Here is a 21,148-nt window from a genome sequence, read left to right as displayed (position 1 = left end):
ATATTCAGGACTGTAATCAGAGATGAAACCAAGTGTGCATGATTTGTTGCAGGTAAAATTGATGACCTGCTCTATAGATCATCACCCAATTCAGCTTCACCCAATTCACACTACAAAGTAAAAAAAAACTATACTGCACTCACCCTAATTTTAATAAACAATGAATGGGGGGGGGGAATATAAAAAGGCTATTGTTATTATAAGCATCACTGAGCAGGTGACAGCAGTAAGGTGTTGGCTCAGTGGCAGAATCTCATGACTCTTGGCCTGATCTTGTATAAATGACTTCCTCCTTTTTCTGACTGAGGCCATTCCCAATCTTCAAATAATAGTAATAGAATACCATTTATTGAACATCTAACATAAACTTTACATAGACCAATTCACCTATTCCTCACAACAACTCCCTGAAGTAAGTTTTGTTAAATCTTCATTTTATAAATGAGGAAATAGAGGCCCAGAGAAGTTAATGAACTTGCCTAATACCCCACAGGGAACAAACAGCAAAGCTGGGATGTGAACCTAACTAGTCTGACTCCAAGGTCAGTGACCTCATGACCTCTCTCACTCCACTGCACTGAACAGCCCCTCATTTGTCCTGAGCCAGCCCTAAGTAGCCTCAGGAAGAGATGTATTGAGTTAAATTGTCAAGGCTGTGGGTTCTGGGGAGCCCATTTGAGAGACCCAGAGGCCCTTTCGGGGATGACCCCTGGCTCCCCACCCATCTTACACCCTTTCCTGCTGGGTCTGTCTGACATCACCTGAGCCCAAACCAGCTTGTCCTGAAATGCAGACTTGGGGAGCCTGCTGGGGCTGCCTGTGTGGGCGGGCTGTTGCTCTTGCTGCCAAGGGCTGAGGCCTGTGTCCAACACAGCCTCAGTGGCTCCTTCACAAAGTCTCAACTTTCAGTTTGGCTGCATTAGGCCTGAGTGATGCATGGACCACTCACCTTGCCCACAGTCCGCTCACTGTCTTAGGTTTGCAGCAGCGCCCACTGCAGGAGACACCCTCAGACTCAGGGCCCTGAGCTTCATTTAATATTCTGCTGTCACCATCTTGAAATCCTTAAAAATTATTGAACTAAGGGCCCCCCCGCCTTTTTGTTCACATTTTGCAAATGATGTAGCTAGTTCTGGTCAAACTCTGCTCAGTCCTCAGGGCCCAGGGAGCCTCCCAAGGGTGAGATCTAAAGGACACCACAGGGGAGGAGGTGAGAAGACAGGAGTCCTGTTCACAAGGTCAAATCCAACTGGTGAACAGCAGAAATCTGAAGAACCGAGTCCCACATTTCTTTGAATGGTGGGAATTTAGAAGACTAAAATTCATTTTTTCTATTTACCCTCATAAATAAACATAATACCCACTGAATGTGCTGTTTCTTACTAGTGGGAGCATTAGAGAGAAGGCTGGATTTGCACTAAGACACGAGCCTGGTCTCCCTTGATCCTTGCTTGAGGCTATAGGTGGCAGTGTATAGTATTCTTGCCTTCTATGTGGGAGATCAGGGTTTGAGTCCCTGGCCAGACCGCTGCAGGCTCATCCACTCTTTGTCAGTGGAGGCTTATGAGTTGCTATGATGCTGAATATTTTCCAATGGAGTGTCTAGGTTATGATGGATTGGAAGACAGGCTTGATTGTCGATTTCTTAAAAATTAGCCAAGGAAATTCTGTGGATCACAGCTGTTCAATTTGCAAGTGCTCATGGAGATGGTGTGAGACCAGGTAGTATTCTGCTTTGTTGTGCATGGGGTGTGTGTGAACCAGAGCTGATTTGCCAGCAACAGCAACTTGCCTGATACGATCCTGAAATCCCATCATTATTAAATCCTGCCAGTTAATCAGATATCTTATTACATAACAAATGTAGCTTCTGGAGAGCTCACGGCCTCAGTCATCACCACTCTGGACTTTCAGCCTTTCCTTCCCAACTGGTCCTTTCCTCCTACCCTTCAAACAGTCTGCGATCTTCCCTACTGTACTCACTGTCCCGGTGCTCAGGCAAACAGCAATCCAGTCTCTCCTCCTCTGTCCTTCCTCCCATGTGGCCAGTTCCTCACCCTCCAACCTCCTGCTCTCTAGCTTCCATTCTCTCAACCCCATTAGAACTATCCACACTTTCATCAGCCTTGACACCATGAGGCCACACGTAACTTAGTGCCACAATATGCCTTTCATGGGCCTTGGGCACATCGGAGGACCTTCCGTCATATTGAAAATGATATTTTAAGACTATCAAGGATTTTCTGGGTGATGCAAATGGTCATTAAGCTCAGCTGCTAATTGAAAGTTTCGAGGTTTGAGTCCACCCACAGAAGTAGAAAGGTCTGGAGATCAACTTTCTGCAAAATCAGCCATGGAGGCATCTCATGGAGGAGAGTTCTCCTCTGACACACATGAGGTCACCATGAGGCAGGGTTGGTTTGATGGAAAACACTAACTGGTATGAAGAGAAATAGACCCAGTTGGGACTGTAGTTTTTATTTTAAAAGATATTAAAATGTTTTTCTGGGCCCTTGAAGTACTGTAGGCCTTGTGCTCTGTGCCCATTGAGCCTAAGGGAGATGAGCTCACCCTGTTCTGAAGCGGGCTGAGCAAATTTGACTTGTGTCTTCTTGAAACTTTTGCTCCTGGGAAAACCTTCTTTGATTATTCTCCTCTTACTGAACATAGTTCTTTTTTGTGTGATTCAAGTCCTTGTTCATATGTAACGCTGTCTCCCACAGCTGACTTCTGTCAATTTATAGTTTTGTACTCTGGTTTTTCATTGGAAACATTTTCATTCATCTGTAATAACATTCATAATCTTCACACTGACATACGGTGAGAAAGAGACTTACTTTTTTCTCCTCTCGGTTTCCCGTTGGAACACTTCTTCCTTTGTTTTCTTGCTGTTTCTTCTTCCTTCCCTGAATGGTTGGCCCATCTGATCTTTCTGAATTACTTTCCCCCAAATAGTCCCACTCTAGGCTTCAGCTACTAGCTTTGGAAATCTACTGCCACCATACCCATTCCCACTCATAGTGTTTCTCTGCTGTAAATCTTCATGGGAGCAGAAAGCTCATTTTCCTTCCAAAGAGTGGCTGGTGGGGTTGAACTGTTGACCTTGCAGTTAGCAGTCTAGTGCTTATCCTTCAGCACCACCAGGACTCCGTTACTAGCTTTTTACTGTTGTTGTTAAGTGCTGTCGAGTCTGTTCCAACTCATAGCAACCCTGTAGAGGGTTTCCGATGAGCAGCTGGTGAGTTTGAACTGCCAACCTTGCGGTTCAAACCGACCTTGTGATCAAGTGCTTATCATACAGTGCCACATACTAGGTCTCTAGCTTTTTAGTAGGGCTGGAGAAAAGTGGGCCTTGAAGATGATACTTCTAGTGGCAATTTGTGTTCAAGGATCTGTTGTATAGACTTGCTCAAGCCCTTTCAGACTGCAGGGTTTATATATTTGAGAGGCAGGCTCTTTTGAAACACTGTGTTTTATTAATGAGACCAGGGTATCAGAGTTTGAAGTTGCCTTAGAAATGATTGGTCTCAATTTCATTATTTTACAGGTAAAGAAACTGAAACTCAAAGTGGTTAATTTACTTGATCATGGTTAAAGAGATTTAAAACTTGGGTCCTTTGATTCCAAAGCTTTCTATTCTTATCTCAGCCATAGGCTCTCTGAATGTGTCAAAGAGGAACTTTAGTTTATATGGTTGTACCATTACAATGCCATTTGTCTTATACCATTATATTCATAATTATTTCATTCTCCATTTTATTTAAATATTATCTTAATGGAAAGAAGAACAAGACACACTCTACAACTCAGTTCTTGGTCAAATTCACACTTTGAAATAGTCTGTTTGTTCTATTGGAGAAGCGGCGCTGTGGGTTAATGCCCCAGACTGCAAAGCTGTTTGAACTGCAAGGTCGGCGGTTCAAGCTCACCAGCTGCTCCTTGGAAACCCTATACACAGGGTCGCTATGCTATGGGTCTGAACCGACTTGATGGCACTTAACAACAACAACAATATTAGAGAAGCCCAGATAGAGTGCCATAGCATAAGCACTGGGCCAAAAGGTTGGTTTGGACCTCAAGGTCGACGGTTCAGACTCACCAGCCACTCCTCAGAAACCCTATACAGGGTCGCTGTAAGTCAGAACTGACTCCAAGGTGCTTAACAACAAAAATAACAATTAGAGAAGTACTTTAGTGACTCTTATCCTACATAACGACAACATCACTGGTTTCTTAATGTTGACTTTGTCTCTGGGGTCTGCGGACTCACTTATTACTAAGGAGTCTAATCGTGAAAGTCAATTATTCTTACCTGTTTAGAGATAAGGAGCAGATGAGTCTCTGTCCCAAAATAACCAGGCCGACACTGGTACTAGCAACCTGCAGAAAACAAATGCCTTTTTTATCAAGAAGAGTGAATCTGTCCATTTGGAATCATATACACCAGTTTCTACAGCAGAAGCATCATATGCCCTACTTCCCTTCTCATTCTGAGAAACACTGGAAAGAAAGAGGTCTAAAAATGTTGGCTTGCAGGTAAGAAAACTAACTGAAGAATTTTTGTTATTACTTCATTATTCCTAATCTCTTTTTCTATCTACGGTGTGTGTGTGAGAGAGACGCTTTGCTTAGATTTATTGTATTAGTTTCCTCTATCAAATTGCACTTGGCCTTCATTGGTTTAAATAAACGTGAGTTCCATCTTGATCAACTCATTTTGAGGAAAATGTTCACCTATCAATGAAATAGGGTCTGTGGTTTGATCTTCCCAACCGCTCTTGGAGAAAAATGAGGCTCTTTGCTCCCACAAGGATACAGTCTCAGAAACTCTATACAGCGTGGCTAGGAGTCAGAACTGACTTAATGGCACTTCACAACAACAGCAATCAATGTAATGGAAGCAGTGCGAGGGTATGAACAAGCTCTGGTGGCACAATGGTTAAGCACTTGACAGTTAACTGAAAGCCAGGTGGTTCGAACTCACCCAGCTGCTCTGAGAGAGAAAGACCTAGTGTTCTGCTTCTGTAGTGATTGTTGTAGTTAAGTGCTATTGAGTCGGTTCTGACTCATCGCGCCCTGTATAGGGTTTCAAGGAGCGACTAGTGAGTTTGAACCACAGACATTGTGGTTCGACCAGACCTTGAGGTCCAGTGCATTATCCCATAGCGCCACACCCTCTGGGGACACTTCTGCTCTGGTACATGGGCTTACTCTAGGTGGTGGTGGTTGTGTGCTGTGGAGACAGTTCCGCCTCATAGTGACCCTGCATAGGGTTTCCGAGGCTGTAAATCTTTACAGGAGCAGAAAGCCTCATTTTCCATGGAACTGCTGTTAATTTCAAACTGCTGACCATGAGGTTAGCAGCCCAACTTGTAACCACTATGCTACCAGCGCTCCTTACTTGGAGTCACTGTGAGTCAAAATTGGCTCCATAACCTAACAACAGCAACAACAACTTCGGGGTATGAATTTGGCTTCTCATCCTCTATTCTAAATTGGTCCTTCTCACTTTTGACTGAGGTACAAAGGGCCTTCAAAACTTTGTGGGAAAATTCCACCATCTTTTCATTCAATTTCTCCATGAACTCTTTGAAGCCTCCTGCTATTGTCCATCACCCTTGCAGACAGTCAGAAGCTGCTGGCCAGTGGTCCAGAGCAGAGTCACGATTGCCACGGACAAGCTGACCTCTTGGCTCCGCGTACTTACAAAGTCCATGGAAACGATGGTTTCAGCAGTTGAGTTCTCAGACTGCGTGAGCATCACAATGGAGGCAGGGATGTCCAAGGTGAAATTACCCGGCCGCAGACTGATCACAGGAGGCTGGGTCGCCATGATACGGACCATGAAGGGCTGGGACAAGATGTAGATCTCTGCAATCTGCCCATTCAGGGAACAAAGACAGGAATCAGGAGCCAGGAGCAGATGGGGTCACTCATAAACTTGGGGTGACATTTTGTAGTTAAATTTCACATCATAGAGATGAAAAGCTATTATTTGGAGTTGCATAGACAAAAAAGCTCTTTAATAATAATGACAATAACCGCCTCTCTCCCAGCCCCACCCAAGCCCCATTGCCTTCTGGCTTATAAGTTGCTTCCGGCTTATAAGAGACCCTATAGAACAGAATAGGACTGTTCCATGGGGTGTCCAAGGCTGTAAATCTTTACAGAGGCAGACAGCCTCATCTTCCTCCTTCAGTGACTGGTGGGTTTGAACCGCCAACTTTGTGGTTAGCAGCCCAACGCTTACCCCACTGCATCACCAGGACTCTTTAATAATAACAATGTTGTTGTTAAACGCTGTTGAGTCCATCCATTCAGACTCATTACAACCCTGAATAGGGTTTCCAAGGAGTGGCTGGTGGGTTTGAATCGCCAACCTTATGGTTAGCAGTTCAGTGTTTATCCTGCAGTGCCATACCAGGACTTCAATAATAACAATAATACACATACTATATATATATATACTGTCTGCCAGGCAGCAGGCTTGGGCGTCTATGTATTATCTCACTTAATCTTCACAGACTCCCTGGGAGCTCATGCTGTCCATGTTCTAGTTTCACAACTGGAGAAAGTGAGTCTTAGAGGTTAAGCAATTTTCTCAAGGTTCCAGTCATCTAAGCTGTAGAACTGGAATCCGAATCCAGGTCTGTCTGACTCTAAAACCAAGATGCTGCTTGAATGCCTCTCTGTCCTTAAGGACAAAACCTGTGCCTCTCAGTTCCGTATGTCAAAGACTAAGCTATGCTGAGACATAACATGCAATGAAGGCATACCATTAACCACTGCTTTACCTAACTCACAAACAATGGAAAGTCTTCCTTCACTATGCACTTAAACTCATTATTTCAAGTGTAGTGGGACCATGTAGGAGAAACAGATGGTTGGTTTTGTGAATGTTAATGTCTTCCTTGATCACTAACTTGTTCTGCTTGGTAAATATTTATGGATATTTGATTCAAAGAAAGCCAAAGCAAAAAAAAACAAAACAAAACAAAACTCTTAGGAATGTAGAGATGGATTCATGCTTGGACCACCAAGAAATATAAAGAACCCACAAGACTTCCAGAAGTAACTGTAATGAAACCAAATTCACTACCAATGAGTCAAACCTTTAGCACTCACCCGCGAGAGCACGTTGCCAAGGCCTTGGGAATTTTGAAGGAAATGATTCGAAATCTGGAAAATAAGAATCATCACATTAGTGTGAGATTTTTACCTGGCTTTGAGTTTTGGGAAGAATGATGTATTCCTTATTGTTTTATGAATTATGAAGTTGGTGTTCCACAAGATATTTAGTATTTGAAGGCCAACTATAGGAAGTCTGAGACTTCTGAGAAGTCATGTGACTTGCACAAGGTCACACAGGAAGTTGTTTCCTTTCCACTAATTCCTTTTTGATCTTGGGAATACGGTACATGTCACATATGTATTATCCATGTATAAACATTTCATAGTTATTGACAATAGCCCTTGTATTCTTGCCCTGGGTTTTAAAGTCACTGAAGCCCAGGGTGCCTAAGAATTTCCCTTCACAGAATGGTTTTCTATGGGCTCCTGGTGTGGCACTGAAGGATGAGCATGGACCACAAACTACAAGGTCAATGCTTCAAACCCACCAGCCTTTCCTTGGCAACCCTGTATAGGGTCGCAATGAGTCAGGACCAACTTGACTGAATCATAACAACAACAATTCTAGACGTGTGCAATTCTCAGCATTGCAAGATAACTGGTGCTACCATGCTTATGACTTGGAACATAAAATGTTCATCTACTTGTATAAGTAAGACCTGGTATGGTGCTGTGGGATAAAGCACTGGACCACAAGGTCGGTTTGAACCACAAGGTTGGCGGTTCAAACTCAACAGCCACTCCTTGGACACCCTATACAGGGTTGCTATGAGTCAGACTGACTCTACGGCATTTAACAACAACAACCACTGGTAATATAGTAGTTCCACAGGAGAAAGATGAGGCTTTCTGCTCCTACAAAGATTTACAGCTTCAGAAATCCTATGTAGGGTCACAATGAGTCAGAATCGAACCCACAGCACACCACTAGATATATAATATATATAGTCCTGGTGTGGCACTGCAGGATAATGTGCTGGACTGCAAAGTCGGTTTGAACCTCAAGGTTGATGGTTCAAATTCACCAGCCTCTCCTTGGAAACCCTATACAAGGTTGTAATGAGTCAGAACCAACTCAATGATACTTAACTTTAACTCTCTCTCTAATATATATATGTTGTTGTTAAGTGCCACACACACATACACATATAGTATTGTGCTCAGAATATGATCAGAATATATATATGATAGAACATTTGTCCATTCAACATTACTTACATGTATAATTCAGTGGCATCAATTATTTTTATGATGTTGTACCACCATTACCACTGTTTCCAAATTATTCCACTAACAGAAACTCAATGCCCCCTAAGGCCAAATAAGTCCCCTTTGCGTCAGGCAACCACTAATAAGCTTTGGTTTCTATACATTCGCCTTTTTCATGTAAGTAGGATCATACAGTACTTGTCCTTTTGAGTCGCTCAGCACGATGTTTTCTGGATCCATCATGTTGTAGCCTGTATCAGTACTTCAGTTCTCTTTATGGCTGAGTAATATCCCATTGTATGGATAGAATGTTGCTGTTGTTATGTGCCGTTGAATTGGTGTTGACTCATAATGACCCCATATAGGGTTTCCAAGGAACGACTGGTGGATTTGAACTGTGGTTCAAACCAACATTGCAGTTGAATGCTTACCCTTTATTTATTCATTCATCAGGAAAGGTCTTTAAGTTGGCATAGCAAAAGGAATAATAATATGGATGATGAAAAGCAACATTTCTTTAGCACTGCCTATTTGCCAAGCATTGGTCTTCATGCATTACGTGCAGTTAAACCACTGTAATGCCCATAACAACTCTAGGAGTGGGGGTCTATTATCATCCCCTTTTTCCAAATGAGAAAACTGGCATAAAGAAGAACTTAAATGAATTAAAGTTGCCCAAGATTGATGGTAATAAGGGATGCAGGGAAAAATTACATTCTTTAAGATCCATCTAGAAGCGTTTCCAGGAATCATGGAAAAACTCAAATTTGGTCAAACTGGAAACTCTGAAACTAATAATATTCACTTCGTAACTCCTTAATTCATTGACCTGCTTGGAGTGTTAGCTTGTGAATAGAGGCTGTAACATAAAACATCTTGTTGTTGCTGTTGTTGTTAAGTGGTGTAGAGTCGGTACCAACTCATAGTGGCTCCATATAGGGTTTCTGAAGAGCGGCTTCTAAGCTTGAACCACCAACCTTGTGGTTCAAAGTAGCCTTGCAGTCCAGCTCATTAACCCACAGCACTACACCAGGACTCGAAAAGTCTTGTAGTGGGATATTTATACAAAGGTTAACCAATAGTGCCAATGGGCATTATCTATTAACTCTACTCACCTCCTTTGTGGACAGAGTCACATTAAATGCTCCAGCTGAGAAGTGAGCAAAGGATGCGGATTTAAAGAAATACTCAGAGATTCCAATGTAGAGCATGGAGTCACTGCGTTCGGGAAGCATAAATGGATCTGCTGAGAAGGGGGGGTCGGCGAGGTTGTCCAGTGGGTAGAATGTGCCCTGGGGGAAAACAGAGAGAAAGAGCAATGTACCATGTAAAAAGACTAATGTGTTGGACAAAAGAAGGTGGACTGGACATTCCAGAAACTTAGTTTTAGCAAAAAAGAAAAACCAACCCCAAACCAGTTGCCTGTAGAATTGATTCGGATTCATAAGGGACGCTGTGTATTTCAGAGTAGAACTGTGCTTCATAGGGTTTGCAATGGCTGGCGCCTTTTGGAAGTAGATCACCAGACTTATTTTCTAAGGTTCTGCTGGGTGGTGGAATCAAACCTCCAAAATTTTGGTGGGAAACTGAGCTTGGTAATCATTTGCACCATCCAGGGATTCCCTTAACTCTGTAGGGATGAAAAAATGATCAAGGCTTTTGACTTCTTGACCAGTAACCATCAGAGTCATAGTTCTCATGACTTCTTGAGCCTATTTGAACATATCTTTCCATACTGGAATGTAACCCAGTAGAGAACTCCTGGTTGGTACCTTTCTCAGAGAAATGAACACAGAGACATTTAGCTGGAAAGGACCAGATCTGAACAGCTCCTCTAGTGCCATGCTGCTGTTGTGAAGTGCCGTTAGTTTGAAACTCAGAGGATTTCCGAGGCTGTAAATTTCTGTGGGAGTAGAAAGCCTCATCCTTCTCTCACGGAGCGGCTGGTGGGCTCAAACCGATGACCTTGTGGTTAGCAGCCCAGTGCTAACCCTACAAAACCACCATGCTCCCAGGTGTTGGGTAGAGATGTCAGCCTTTGACCTTCAAAATCTGTGATTGCTGAATGCCTGAGGAGTCATAGAAAGACTCAGAAGGACCTGAGACGTCAATGATTCAAAGTATTTTTTTTCTGGCTTTCCTAACTCTGCCCTCATTAGTCTCTGGTGTTATTGCAAAATATTGTCATGTGTGATATTTATTGATTTAAATGGCTCTGAATGAGTTAATGTGCATTTAGAAAACAATGACATTAGCCTTGGGAACAAGATTAAACATGTTCTTGTTAAGTGCAGTTGAGTCAGTTCCAGATTTATAGTGTCCCTATATAGAGTTTTCAAGTATGGGTTTGAACTGCCAGTCTTGCAGTTAGCAGTCCAGTGCTTATCCTACATTGCCACACCAGGACTTTTCATTAAACACGTCGTTGTTGCTAAGTGCTGTCGAGTCGATTCCAACCCATAACGACCTTGTATTGGGTTTCCGAGGAGCGGCTGCTGAGCTTGAACTGTTAACCTCTTGGTTCAAACCGACCTTTGCAGTCCAGCACATTAGCCCGCAGCTCCACACCATTAATTACTTTGTCAGAATTAGCAAATTCCATTCTTATCTGCAAATGGATATGAATAACTAATCTGAGCTTTAAAAATAAAAGTATTGATGAACATGTGGAATCTACTTATATATCAAATTCTAATATATTCAGACCATTCTTGCTGCTTCCTATCCTCAAAACGATTCTCATGAAGAAGGCAGATATAAGTTGTGCAGTCTAAGTAATCATTTACCAATCAAGAAAATTTTCAACAAGAGTCTTCTGAAAGAGCATGAACATGAAGGGATTCCTTTAAAGGAAATAAAATGATTTGAAGAGTATGTATGTTTCTTTCCTTTTGCACGTATTTACTCCCCAAATACCAATGACTGTGAGGAAGACGATTTGATAATTGTTACCTTCAAGTCCAGGTCAATGTAGTTCTCAGTAATTTCTGGAGAATCGATTAGGGAATAATCCAGGACAGTATAGTTGTTGATCTTGGTTAGAACTAAACAACCAAGGGGAAAAAGAAAGGCTATATTCATTAAAAGCATAGAAAAATACATAAATAATGTCTGTCCGTGGTACTATTATTAATCCTCTATTTAAAGTAGCAATTTTCCCTTTCATTAAATAATACCTGTGAACATTTGAAAACTCAGGAAAAATGGGTAAGTCAAAAGAAATTAGTAAAAAACATTGAGAAGCACAAGTAAACGTTTGGAACACAAGGAGGCTTCAAAAATTCAGGGAAATTTTTCCATTATCTTTCAATTCCTTTTTTTTCCACACACTATTTGAAGCACCTCGTATATGCTCTTAGGATACACATACGTGCAAATTAAAAAAAAAAAAAAAATTAACACAAAATCCCTTACCAACACTAAGCTATATATATTGGGTTGGTATAATGGAAGATTTCAAGTTCTATGTTATAGATGCAGTTAGAACTTTTTTTGTTTTTACAGTAAGTATGCATTACTGTTGTAATTAGAAATACAAAAAAGAGATGTGTATGTGTGTATTAAATAAAGAGAGAGTGAATGAGAGGAAGATAGAGAATTGTTTGGTACTTTCAAGTCGATTCTGTTTCACAGCGACAACAGAATGGAACACTGCCAGCCCTGCACCATCCTCACAACTATTGTTAGGCTTGAACCCATTGCAGCTGCCACTGTGCCAATCCATCTTGTTGGGAGTCTTCCTTGTTTTCACTGACCTCCCACTTTACCAAGCATGACGGTCTTCTCCAAGGATCGCTCCCTCCTGATAACATTTCCGAAGTATGAGAGACCATGGTTCACCATCCCAGCTTCTAAGGAGCGTTCTGACTGTACTTCTTTCAAAACAAATTTGTTTGATCTCCTGGCAGTTCTTGGTACTTTTAATAATCTTCTCCAACACCATAATTTGAATGTGTCAATTCTTGTACAGTTTTCCTAATTCACACTGTTCAATTTTCACAAGCATGTGAGGTGACTGAAAATACCATGGCTTGGGACAGGCCCACCATAGCCTTCAAAGTGACATCTTTGTCCTTTTGCAGCACATTTGCCTAATATGATATGTTGTTTAATTTCTTGACTGCTGTTTCCTTGAGCATTGATTGTGGATCCAACCAGTAAAAGTCTCTGACAACTTCAATCTTTTCTCCATTTATCATGATGTTATTTATTAGTCTGGTTATAAGAATTTTCATTTTCTTTCATTTTCAGAATTTGAAATCTGAATTGGCACACCTGGACAACTGTGGTCTGAGTATGCTATCCATATTGAAGGCTGTAGTCTTTGATCTTCATCAGTAAGTATTTAATCTTCTTCCCCTCCAGCAAGCAAGTTTGTGTCATATGCATATGGCAGGCTGTTAACAAGTCTTCCTCCAATCCTAATGCCAAATTCTTCTTCATATAATCCAGCTTCTCAGAATATCTGTTCAGTATATTGATTGGTTAAGTGTAGTGAAAGACAGCCCCAATGCACATCTTCCTTATTTTAAACTATTCAGGTCCCCTTGTTCTGGTTGAACAACTATCTCTTGGTCTGTGTATAGGTTCCTTGTGAGCACAATGAAGTGTTCTGAAATACATATTCTTTGCAATGTTATCCATAGTTTTTATGATCCACACAGCTGAATGCAAGTCAGATCATGCCAATCGTTGCTCAGAACTCTTCAAAAGCTTCCTATCTCGCTCAAAGAAGAAACATTCTTTGCAATGGCCTAGAGAACCATGAAAGTCCGGGTGTGGTGCTGTGGGTTAATGTGCCAGACTGCAAAGACGTTTGAACTGCAAGGTTGGCGGTTCAAGCTCACCAGCTGCTCCTTGGAAACCCTATACAGGGTCGCCATGGGTCGGAATTGACTTGTCGGCACTAAATTACAATAGGACCATGAAGTTCTAACCATGTCCTTTCCCTATCTGATATCACTTCTGACTACTTTCCTTCTCACTCGCTCTCCTCCCAGTTCCTAACTGGGCATGCTCCTGCTTCTGGGTCTATGCACTTGTGGGTTCTTCTACCTGGAATGTTTTTCCTTCAGATCTAGGGGAGGTTCATTCCCTACTTCCTTCAAGTCCTTATTCTGATGTCACCTCCTCAATGATAACTTTCCTGGTCACAGTATCCCAAAAGAAAACTTCTCCCACTTCCTTCCCTGCGATTATTTTTCTTCTTGGATTTTACCTATTTATCTTCCTTGTTGGTTGTCTTCTCCACTAGTGCCAAGAAGGCAGGAATTTTTGTCTCTTAGGTTTACTGTTGCTTCCCGAGGCCCAGATCAGAGCCCCGCCTACTACAAGTACTCCACATATCACGGGTGAATGAATAGAGGAATTGCAGAGAGAGAGAGAGATGCTTCCAAAAGATCATGTGAACACAGGAGAGGTGTGACTTTTTGAGGTGCAGGCTGTCAGGTAATCTCTTCAAAGAGATTATGGTTGGGCTGAGTTTTCAAAGAGAAAGAGGAGTGAACAGAACAAGAGAAAGGTGAGGGCCAGAGCATATTGCTGGCACAGAAATAGGCCGTCAGTAAATATCTTTGAAATGAATAAGTGAGTAGAGGGGGTAGACAAAGTTCTCCCAGGCAGAGGGGAAAGGCAAGAGATGTTATTGGCGATACAAGATGAAGCCGGGAGAGGAGCCAGAGCAGGGTGAGTCTTTAGACCATGTTAAAGCCCTCGTTGTTGTGTTGTTAAATGCTGTGGAGTCAGTTCCGACTCACAGTGACCCTGTATAGGGTTTCCGAGGAGTGGCTGGTGAGCCTGAACCTCTGACCTTGTGGTTCAAGCCGAACTAGCAGTCCATCGCATTAACCCACAGCACCACATCAGGACTTAATTATAAAGACAGCAAGGAACCACTGAAAGGATTAGGGTAGAGCAATAGCCTGGATAGATTAGCATTAATCATTCTGAACAGGATGAATTTTATGTCAGAGCTGGAATTAAAGTTTGTGAGGGTTTAATTCTCAGGATAATGTGATTATGCAAGTTTATTTTTTATTCATTTCTTTGTCCCCAGTAGTCACACTTTCCTGCAGTGAACATGCAGCTGGATCTGAAGGTGGTTTGTAGTAGAAAAGAGCATGACCTCTGCCCAGAGCATGCCCTCCCGAGACACCTTCCTGTGGCTCTCATTTGCAGAGGGCAAAGCATCTCGTCATGGTCTCTGGTCCTGGTCTTTGTTCCCTGAATGGGCAGCAGAGCTGTGCTGCACTGAAAGGGAACCTAGAGACCACCAACATTTGAAGGTGGGAAGGGAACCATTCAGAAGAGAGAGATAGTTCTAAGACTCACCCTCCAGCATACTGAGATTAACATTTAGCTCTTCAACCTCACCGGTGATCATGGGACAGAGCTTGCCAAAAAAAAAAAAGAAAAACAAAAGCAGGTTATCATCTTGTACTAACAACCCCAATTTATGGTCTTTGTTGTTGTTGTTAAATGCCATTAAGTTGGTTCTGACTCATAGTGACCCCATCTAGGGTTTCCAAAGAGCAGCTGGTAGGTTTGAACTGCCAACCTTGTGGTTAGCAGTCCAGTGCTTATCCTACAGCACCATACCAGGAGTCCATTTATGGCCTTAGACCCTACAAACAAAGGCCATCTGGTTACAAGATGAGTAGTCTCCCTTTGGTCATCAAGAATTTTCCTTAAATTACTTATGGGTGAGTAGCATATCATTGAATGCTGACTAATCTTCATGGTGACTAGGATGACACCCTGTTAGCTTCATGAAAGAGCTAGTCCTTTGCTTTTCTCTCTGTGGCATGACAGGACACGTGTTCCAGTCCACGCAACTGTTGTCACAGCTGAGGAACCTGCTGCTGAAGACTGTCCCTTTCCCCACTGTGGGGTGTGCCAGCTGTCTCCTGTCTCCACGCCCAGCCCAGAGTGTTCAGACCAGGTGCCTCTCCTCTCCTGCACTAGTCTGAGATCCCATTTTATAGTTTCCTCCATTTGAAATCGGAAAATTAGTCGCTGCAGATTAAACAATGTCTTTGCTTTTAAATGCCATTGAGTCAATTCTGGCTCATAGGGACCCTGTACAGGGTTTCCAAGGAACAGCTGGTGGCTTTGAACCGCTGCTGATCTTGTGGCTCACAGTCCAGTGTTTAAAGGGTGAATAAAGAGCCTGCATGTTGCAAGCAGTTTGCAGTCCGTTGTTAACCTAAAGGTTGGTGGTTTGAATCCACCAGTAGCTCCACGGAAGAAATATCCTGACAATCTACTTCCATATGGAACAGCTTTACTGTGATGTCGTTATGAATAGAGTCTGACTTGATGGCCGTTAAAAACACCAGCAGATGCACTTGGCTGCTAACAGAAAGGTTAGTGGTTCGATTCCACCCAGAGGTACCTTGAAAGAAAGATCTGGCAATCTAATTCCAAACAATCAGCCAGCCATTGACAGCCCTGTGGAGTTCGGTTCTATTCTGATGCACATGGGGTTGCCACGAGTCAGAGTCGGTACAGAGGGGTGAAGACCATCAACTTTGATGTACCTGCTCTGTGCCCCGTGTGATGTTAAGCACGTAACACCGTAGAGGCTAGGAGCAGAGTCTGGCAAACTAGGGTTGAATCCCTTGACAAGTTGTGCTCTATGTCTTCAGTTTTCTCATTGGTAACAAGGAAATTATAATTCTAACTGCCTAGTTCGACTGCTGAGAGTGGAAATGGAGGTAATCCATGGAAAACTGGCCAGCTCATAGGAAGCAGTCAACAAATATTAGCTATTGTTTTAACATCATTTCATCCCCATTACAACCTTAAAAGGCAGGTGCTACTGGACTGCAAAGTTGTTTGAACCGCAAGGTCGGTGGTATGGCCTCTCCTCAGAGTGTCTCTATGGGTGTCTCTATACAGTGTCTCTATGGGTTGGAATCGAATCCACGGCACTTAACAACAGCTGTCTCCTACTTACAGATGGGGAAACGGAAGTGTAGAGATTAAACAGTTGCGTGAAGTTATATGACTAGAATTTGAAGTCTGAATTGGCATACCTGGACAGCTGTGGTCTGAGTCTTTAGTAAGCATGTGGATCAGTTTCACTCTGTCCTAATTGGGTCATGTGAGTCTTTTACCTTCTAGAGAATTACAGAATCAAAGCAGCGGTTCTCGCTAAGGCTAACTCTATTGGCTGTGTGTTGAGTTGGTTCTGACTCATAGCAACCCCATGTGACAGAGTAGAACTGCCCCACAGATCACTAGATCTTTCTCTGGGGGCATGCGATGGGTAGGTTTGAACCACCAACATTTTTGGTTATCAATCGAGTGCTTATGACCTAAAGCGTTGGCTTCCTGTCTGAGGCCAAAGAACCACACCTCCTTCCAAACAAAGAATGTGTGGTTCTTGGAGGTGACAGTATATTCGTTTTTCAAATGTTTTATTGTGAATTATGTGATAGTTTACATGGGAGAACATTAGCTTTACATTCATCCTATCGTCTGTTATAATCCCCTCCATGCATCATCAAACAACCAAAGGGCCTGCCTGCTGGTCATCAGCATACAGCCCCTCTCCCTCTCTGGGTCTGAAGTCCCCAGCTACTCCACATCATGGTCTCTCTGCCTCCATTTCTGGCATCACTGCTTCTCTGGGTAGGGTCTCGCATTCTGCTTTTCTCCCTTGATGGTTCCAGGGACCTCAGCTCCTGGACTGCAAAGTCAATCACTCCCCTCCTTTTGCTACAAAACATCCACCTTTGCATTTCCAACCCTCGAAGTCAGTGCTAATAACAATTATTCACCATTGTACCACAAGGGACCTATCCCCATCTCCTTTCGTTAGCCCCGCCCAGACAGATTGGCTACTACTCAGTGGAGATCCTACCTTCCTCTGCGCCTTTTGGATCTAGGCTCCCTCTTGAAAGCTTGTAAGCCAGTCACTTCTAGCAACAGTACATTCTTTTAAACCGTCACTCTCTAATATGCACATTCACTGGCCCTCAGCACTTGCTAGGCGAGGAAGGAGAAAGACCAATGCACCCAAACCCAATGCTGTTGAGTCAACTCTAACTCACATATAAGGCAGCATGGAACTGCCCCTTAGGATGTCTAAGGCTGTAAATCTTTACAGAAGCAGATTGCGGTATCTTTCTTCTTTCGAGTGCCTGATGTACTAAAGTGAGGTACCCATTCAGCGATTTCTTCATTAGCCTGAGTTTGTTTTTCCTAAATAGTAGATAAGTTTATTCTTCTTTTATATCATCAAAAGATCCTATCCCAAAGCTGGGTATGCAATAGGCAAATAATAGATAAGATTGTCAATTGCTTGCCTATCCTAGAAGGGATGTTGTTTTATTCATCTCTATGGACTCCTGGTGTGGCACTGTAAGATAAACACTGGACTGTGAGCCAGTGAGCCATGTGAAACTGTGAGCCATGAGGTCAGCAGTTCAAACCCACCAGCTGCTCCTTGGCAACCCTGTACAGTGTTGGAACCCTATGAGTTGGAACTGGCTTGACAGCACTTAGCAACGACACATCCCTTGTACCTACCACAATGTTGGCACACAGTAGGTACTTAAGAAACTACTATTAAGTTACAAAGGCCACTTACTGTGTGTGAAAATGCCTAGGATGGTGCCTGGCATACAGTAGGTGATCAATAAAGGTTTTGATTAAAGGCTGGTAGAACTATTACTGATGACATTTTATAGATGGTGTTGTATGGCAGTCCCCGTAACTGTCTAATCTCTAAAGACTTACCATTTCATTTAAGTTCTTTAAAATGGGTTTCTCCATAGGCTCTGCAAAGGAGTTATACAGGACACTACGGGAAAAATAATTTAGATAAAGGCGCTTTCTCACAATCTGCATGTTCTAAATCTCCCCCAGGAACTGCCTGTGAATCCAGCTCCAGACTCGCCCACCAAGGTGCACACACTCACCTGAGCTCTCCAGAGAATGATACTTGAGCATGGCTCACTTGAGTGCGGCAGTCTTGGAGCAAAATGATTGGGTGACCAAATTTATTCCGGGTCAGGATAAGGATACCCGTGAAGAAGGCCCCAGAGAGAAACAGATCAGCTCCTCCTGCATCTTGGCTGTTCAGAGAAAAGGTGCAAGGTTACCCCTTGTTCGTTCTTGATTCCTTGATTACCCACAGAATCTAAACTCCTTGAGGGCAGGGACTTTGTCATGGTTCCCTCTGGATCCCCATCACCTACAACTTGGTGTGGCTTAGAGTGGGAGCTGAATGAAGGTTTACTGGACAAAGGAAGTTATGAATGAATCTGTAAAGAATGACAGCTCCAGGGACCCCAAGATTATTCCATCCAGAGTGCTTTGGCCCAGGTGGTGGATGAACATACACGGAGCTCTGTATACAAACATACACAATATTTGTCTGGAGAGAGCAAGTCAGAAGTAAGGTCGGCTCCTGAATGGGGCCAGTGACTCTTAAAGGTAGTCTGTGAACTCCTTGAGGGATTGGACTGTGTACTGTCATACTCATCTACTCAGCTCTAGGTCTGACCCAGTGTAAGTACACACTATATTGGTTGATGACGCAGTGAATATGGAATGAACACATTCATTCTCATGCATGGTTTATGGGGTGACACGAAAGATTCATCATTCCATTACTAGCTGAGTGGTTGGATGTTCAAACCTACCCAGTGGCTCCTTGGGAGGCAGGTCTGGTGATCTGCCTGAGAAAGGTCACAGCCTTAATGCTCTATGAACCTGTTCTACTCGGCAGCCCTGGGGTCGCCATGAGTTGGAATTTACTCAAAGTCAATCACCACCAGCAGCAAAAGCACAGATAGGGAAGTGTGTTGAGTGAGTGTAACTGGAATGAGGAGGCCCATCTCTGCTGCTCTGACAGTCAGGGACCTTTAGCTCTGAAAAATTTAAATGATATTTTGATCAGTTGTTTAAGGGAAGCATGCTTTTCAGAACCACCAGAGTGACAACTCCCAAACCCACTGCTGTTGAATCTATTCTGACTCATAGCAACCTTCTGGGACAGAGGAGAACTGTCCCATGGGTTTCCAAGGCTGTCGTCTTTGTTTGGTACAGTAAGGTAAGCACTGGACCACGAGATTGTTTTGAGCTACAAGGTCGGCAGTTCAAACTCACCAGCCACTCCTTGGAAGCGCTATACAGAGTCACTATGCATTGGAACCGACTCCATGGCACTTAGAAACAATACCCAGCTTTTCAAAAACAGATGATCCCATCTTTCTCCCGTGGAGTGGCTGATGGGTTTGAACCCCTGACCTTCTGCTTAGCAGATGAGCACTTAACCACTGAACCACCAGAGCTCCTTAAAGCAATGATACCCAAAATCAAGCCCACTGCCACCGAGTTGATTCCCACCTATAACTCTCTCCTGACAAACAATAATGCTCTTGGACAAGGATTGTTAATAACTCAGGGAAAGAGGTTTAATGTCTAAAACGTTGACTAGTTGATCCATTTCTCACTGCGCTCCGTGTCTTCCCAGTACAGGAGCAGACTACAGTGGGGTACTCACAAAAACGGAGACCTGACTTCCCAGTCGGTGCTGATGTTGGCCATGCCGTGATTGGTGAGCACTTTGACTCCTTCTCCAGGCACAAAGGCCAATGAGGTATTGGGAAGGGAAAAGGCCTTGATTTTTATGCTGTAAAACAAGAAACAGAGGAGTTAGTGAAACTCTTGTAGCACATCGGAAACACGGCTATAGATGGTCTGAATTCCTACAGAAAAAGCATCACCATCACCATCACCTATCAGTTGGTTGTACTGTGGTGGTTTGTGCGGCACTGTGGTGTTGAACGCTATACAATTGGTGATTCAAACATCAGCAGGGTCACCTCTGGTGGACAGGGTTCAGCAGAGCTTCCAGATTAAGACAGACTTCAGAAGAAAATTAGCTCATGAAAGCCTTATGGGTCACAACAGAACACTGTTCAACTTGCTTGCTTTGGAAATGTCATTGAAAGGATCAATTGCTGAAGGAGGACATCATGTTTGATGATGTAGAAGGTCAACAAGGGTGAGAGGGAAGCTCAGTGAGAAGGCAGGCATGACATTTGCAGGATGGACTAGAGCATGTCAGCTATCAAGGAAATGAGGTGGACCTCCCACTTGATGTTTTCAGTGTTGTTTCTGTGCACTGCCTTATTCTTCCCCCATGGCTTTGACAAGAAGCTCCTTTTGTCAAATAAGGAGGAGAAATGAACATGTGCAAGAATAAATTAAGGAAATGAACATGTGCAAGAATAAATTAATAAATTCTGGTAGCATAGTGGTTACGAATAGGGCTGTTAATCTCAAGGTCAGCAGTTCAAAACTACCAGTGGTTCTGAGGGAGAAAGATGAGGCTTTCTGCTCCCGTAAAGAGTTACAGCCTCGGAAACTCTGTGCAGCCTTGCTGTGAGTCAGAACTGACTAGATGGCACACCACCACCCAGAATAAATTTTCAGATAGTAAAATAATCTGATTCTTTATGTTATTGTTGTGGTGAAGTGCTTTCAAGTTGGTTCCGACTCATAATGACCCTGTGTATGGTTTCCAAGAAGCAGCTGGTGGGGTTGAACTGCTAACCTTGTGGTTTGCAATTCAGTGTTTATCCTACAGTACCACACCAGGAGTTAAAGACGAAAAGATACAATTTTGTCACCCTCATTTTTTTCCCTTCAGCTGTATTTTGAATGGGACAGCTATTTTTCAAGAGGAGTGTCATCCATATTGCAATATGTTTGGTTTATATGCCAAGTAAATGCCAGCAATCCTACCCCTAGCCACTGGGAAACTTACTTTTAAACAGTAAACTTCATCTTG

At 43.1% G+C, this 21,148-nt stretch overlaps 1 protein-coding gene across 1 annotated transcript in view; it reads right to left on the bottom strand.

Moving 5' to 3' along the window:
• Nucleotides 1–21,148, bottom strand: part of BPIFC (BPI fold containing family C) — a 51,327-nt gene that overhangs the window by 18,041 nt on the left and 12,138 nt on the right. The window contains exons 3-11 of the mRNA XM_006865241.1: nt 19,856–19,984; nt 18,267–18,422; nt 18,085–18,148; nt 14,671–14,731; nt 11,293–11,384; nt 9,456–9,632; nt 7,126–7,179; nt 5,708–5,878; nt 4,313–4,380 (exon numbers count right to left, since the gene is read on the bottom strand). Of these exons, the coding sequence (XP_006865303.1) occupies nt 4,313–4,380; nt 5,708–5,878; nt 7,126–7,179; nt 9,456–9,632; nt 11,293–11,384; nt 14,671–14,731; nt 18,085–18,148; nt 18,267–18,422; nt 19,856–19,984 (972 nt within the window). The remainder of the gene's footprint in view (nt 1–4,312; nt 4,381–5,707; nt 5,879–7,125; nt 7,180–9,455; nt 9,633–11,292; nt 11,385–14,670; nt 14,732–18,084; nt 18,149–18,266; nt 18,423–19,855; nt 19,985–21,148) is intronic.

The sequence above is a fragment of the Chrysochloris asiatica genome, unplaced genomic scaffold (genome assembly GCF_000296735.1).
Source record: "Chrysochloris asiatica unplaced genomic scaffold, ChrAsi1.0 scaffold00076, whole genome shotgun sequence".
Lineage (NCBI taxonomy): Eukaryota > Metazoa > Chordata > Mammalia > Afrosoricida > Chrysochloridae > Chrysochloris > Chrysochloris asiatica.
This window is presented reverse-complemented; position numbering and strand designations above follow the sequence as displayed.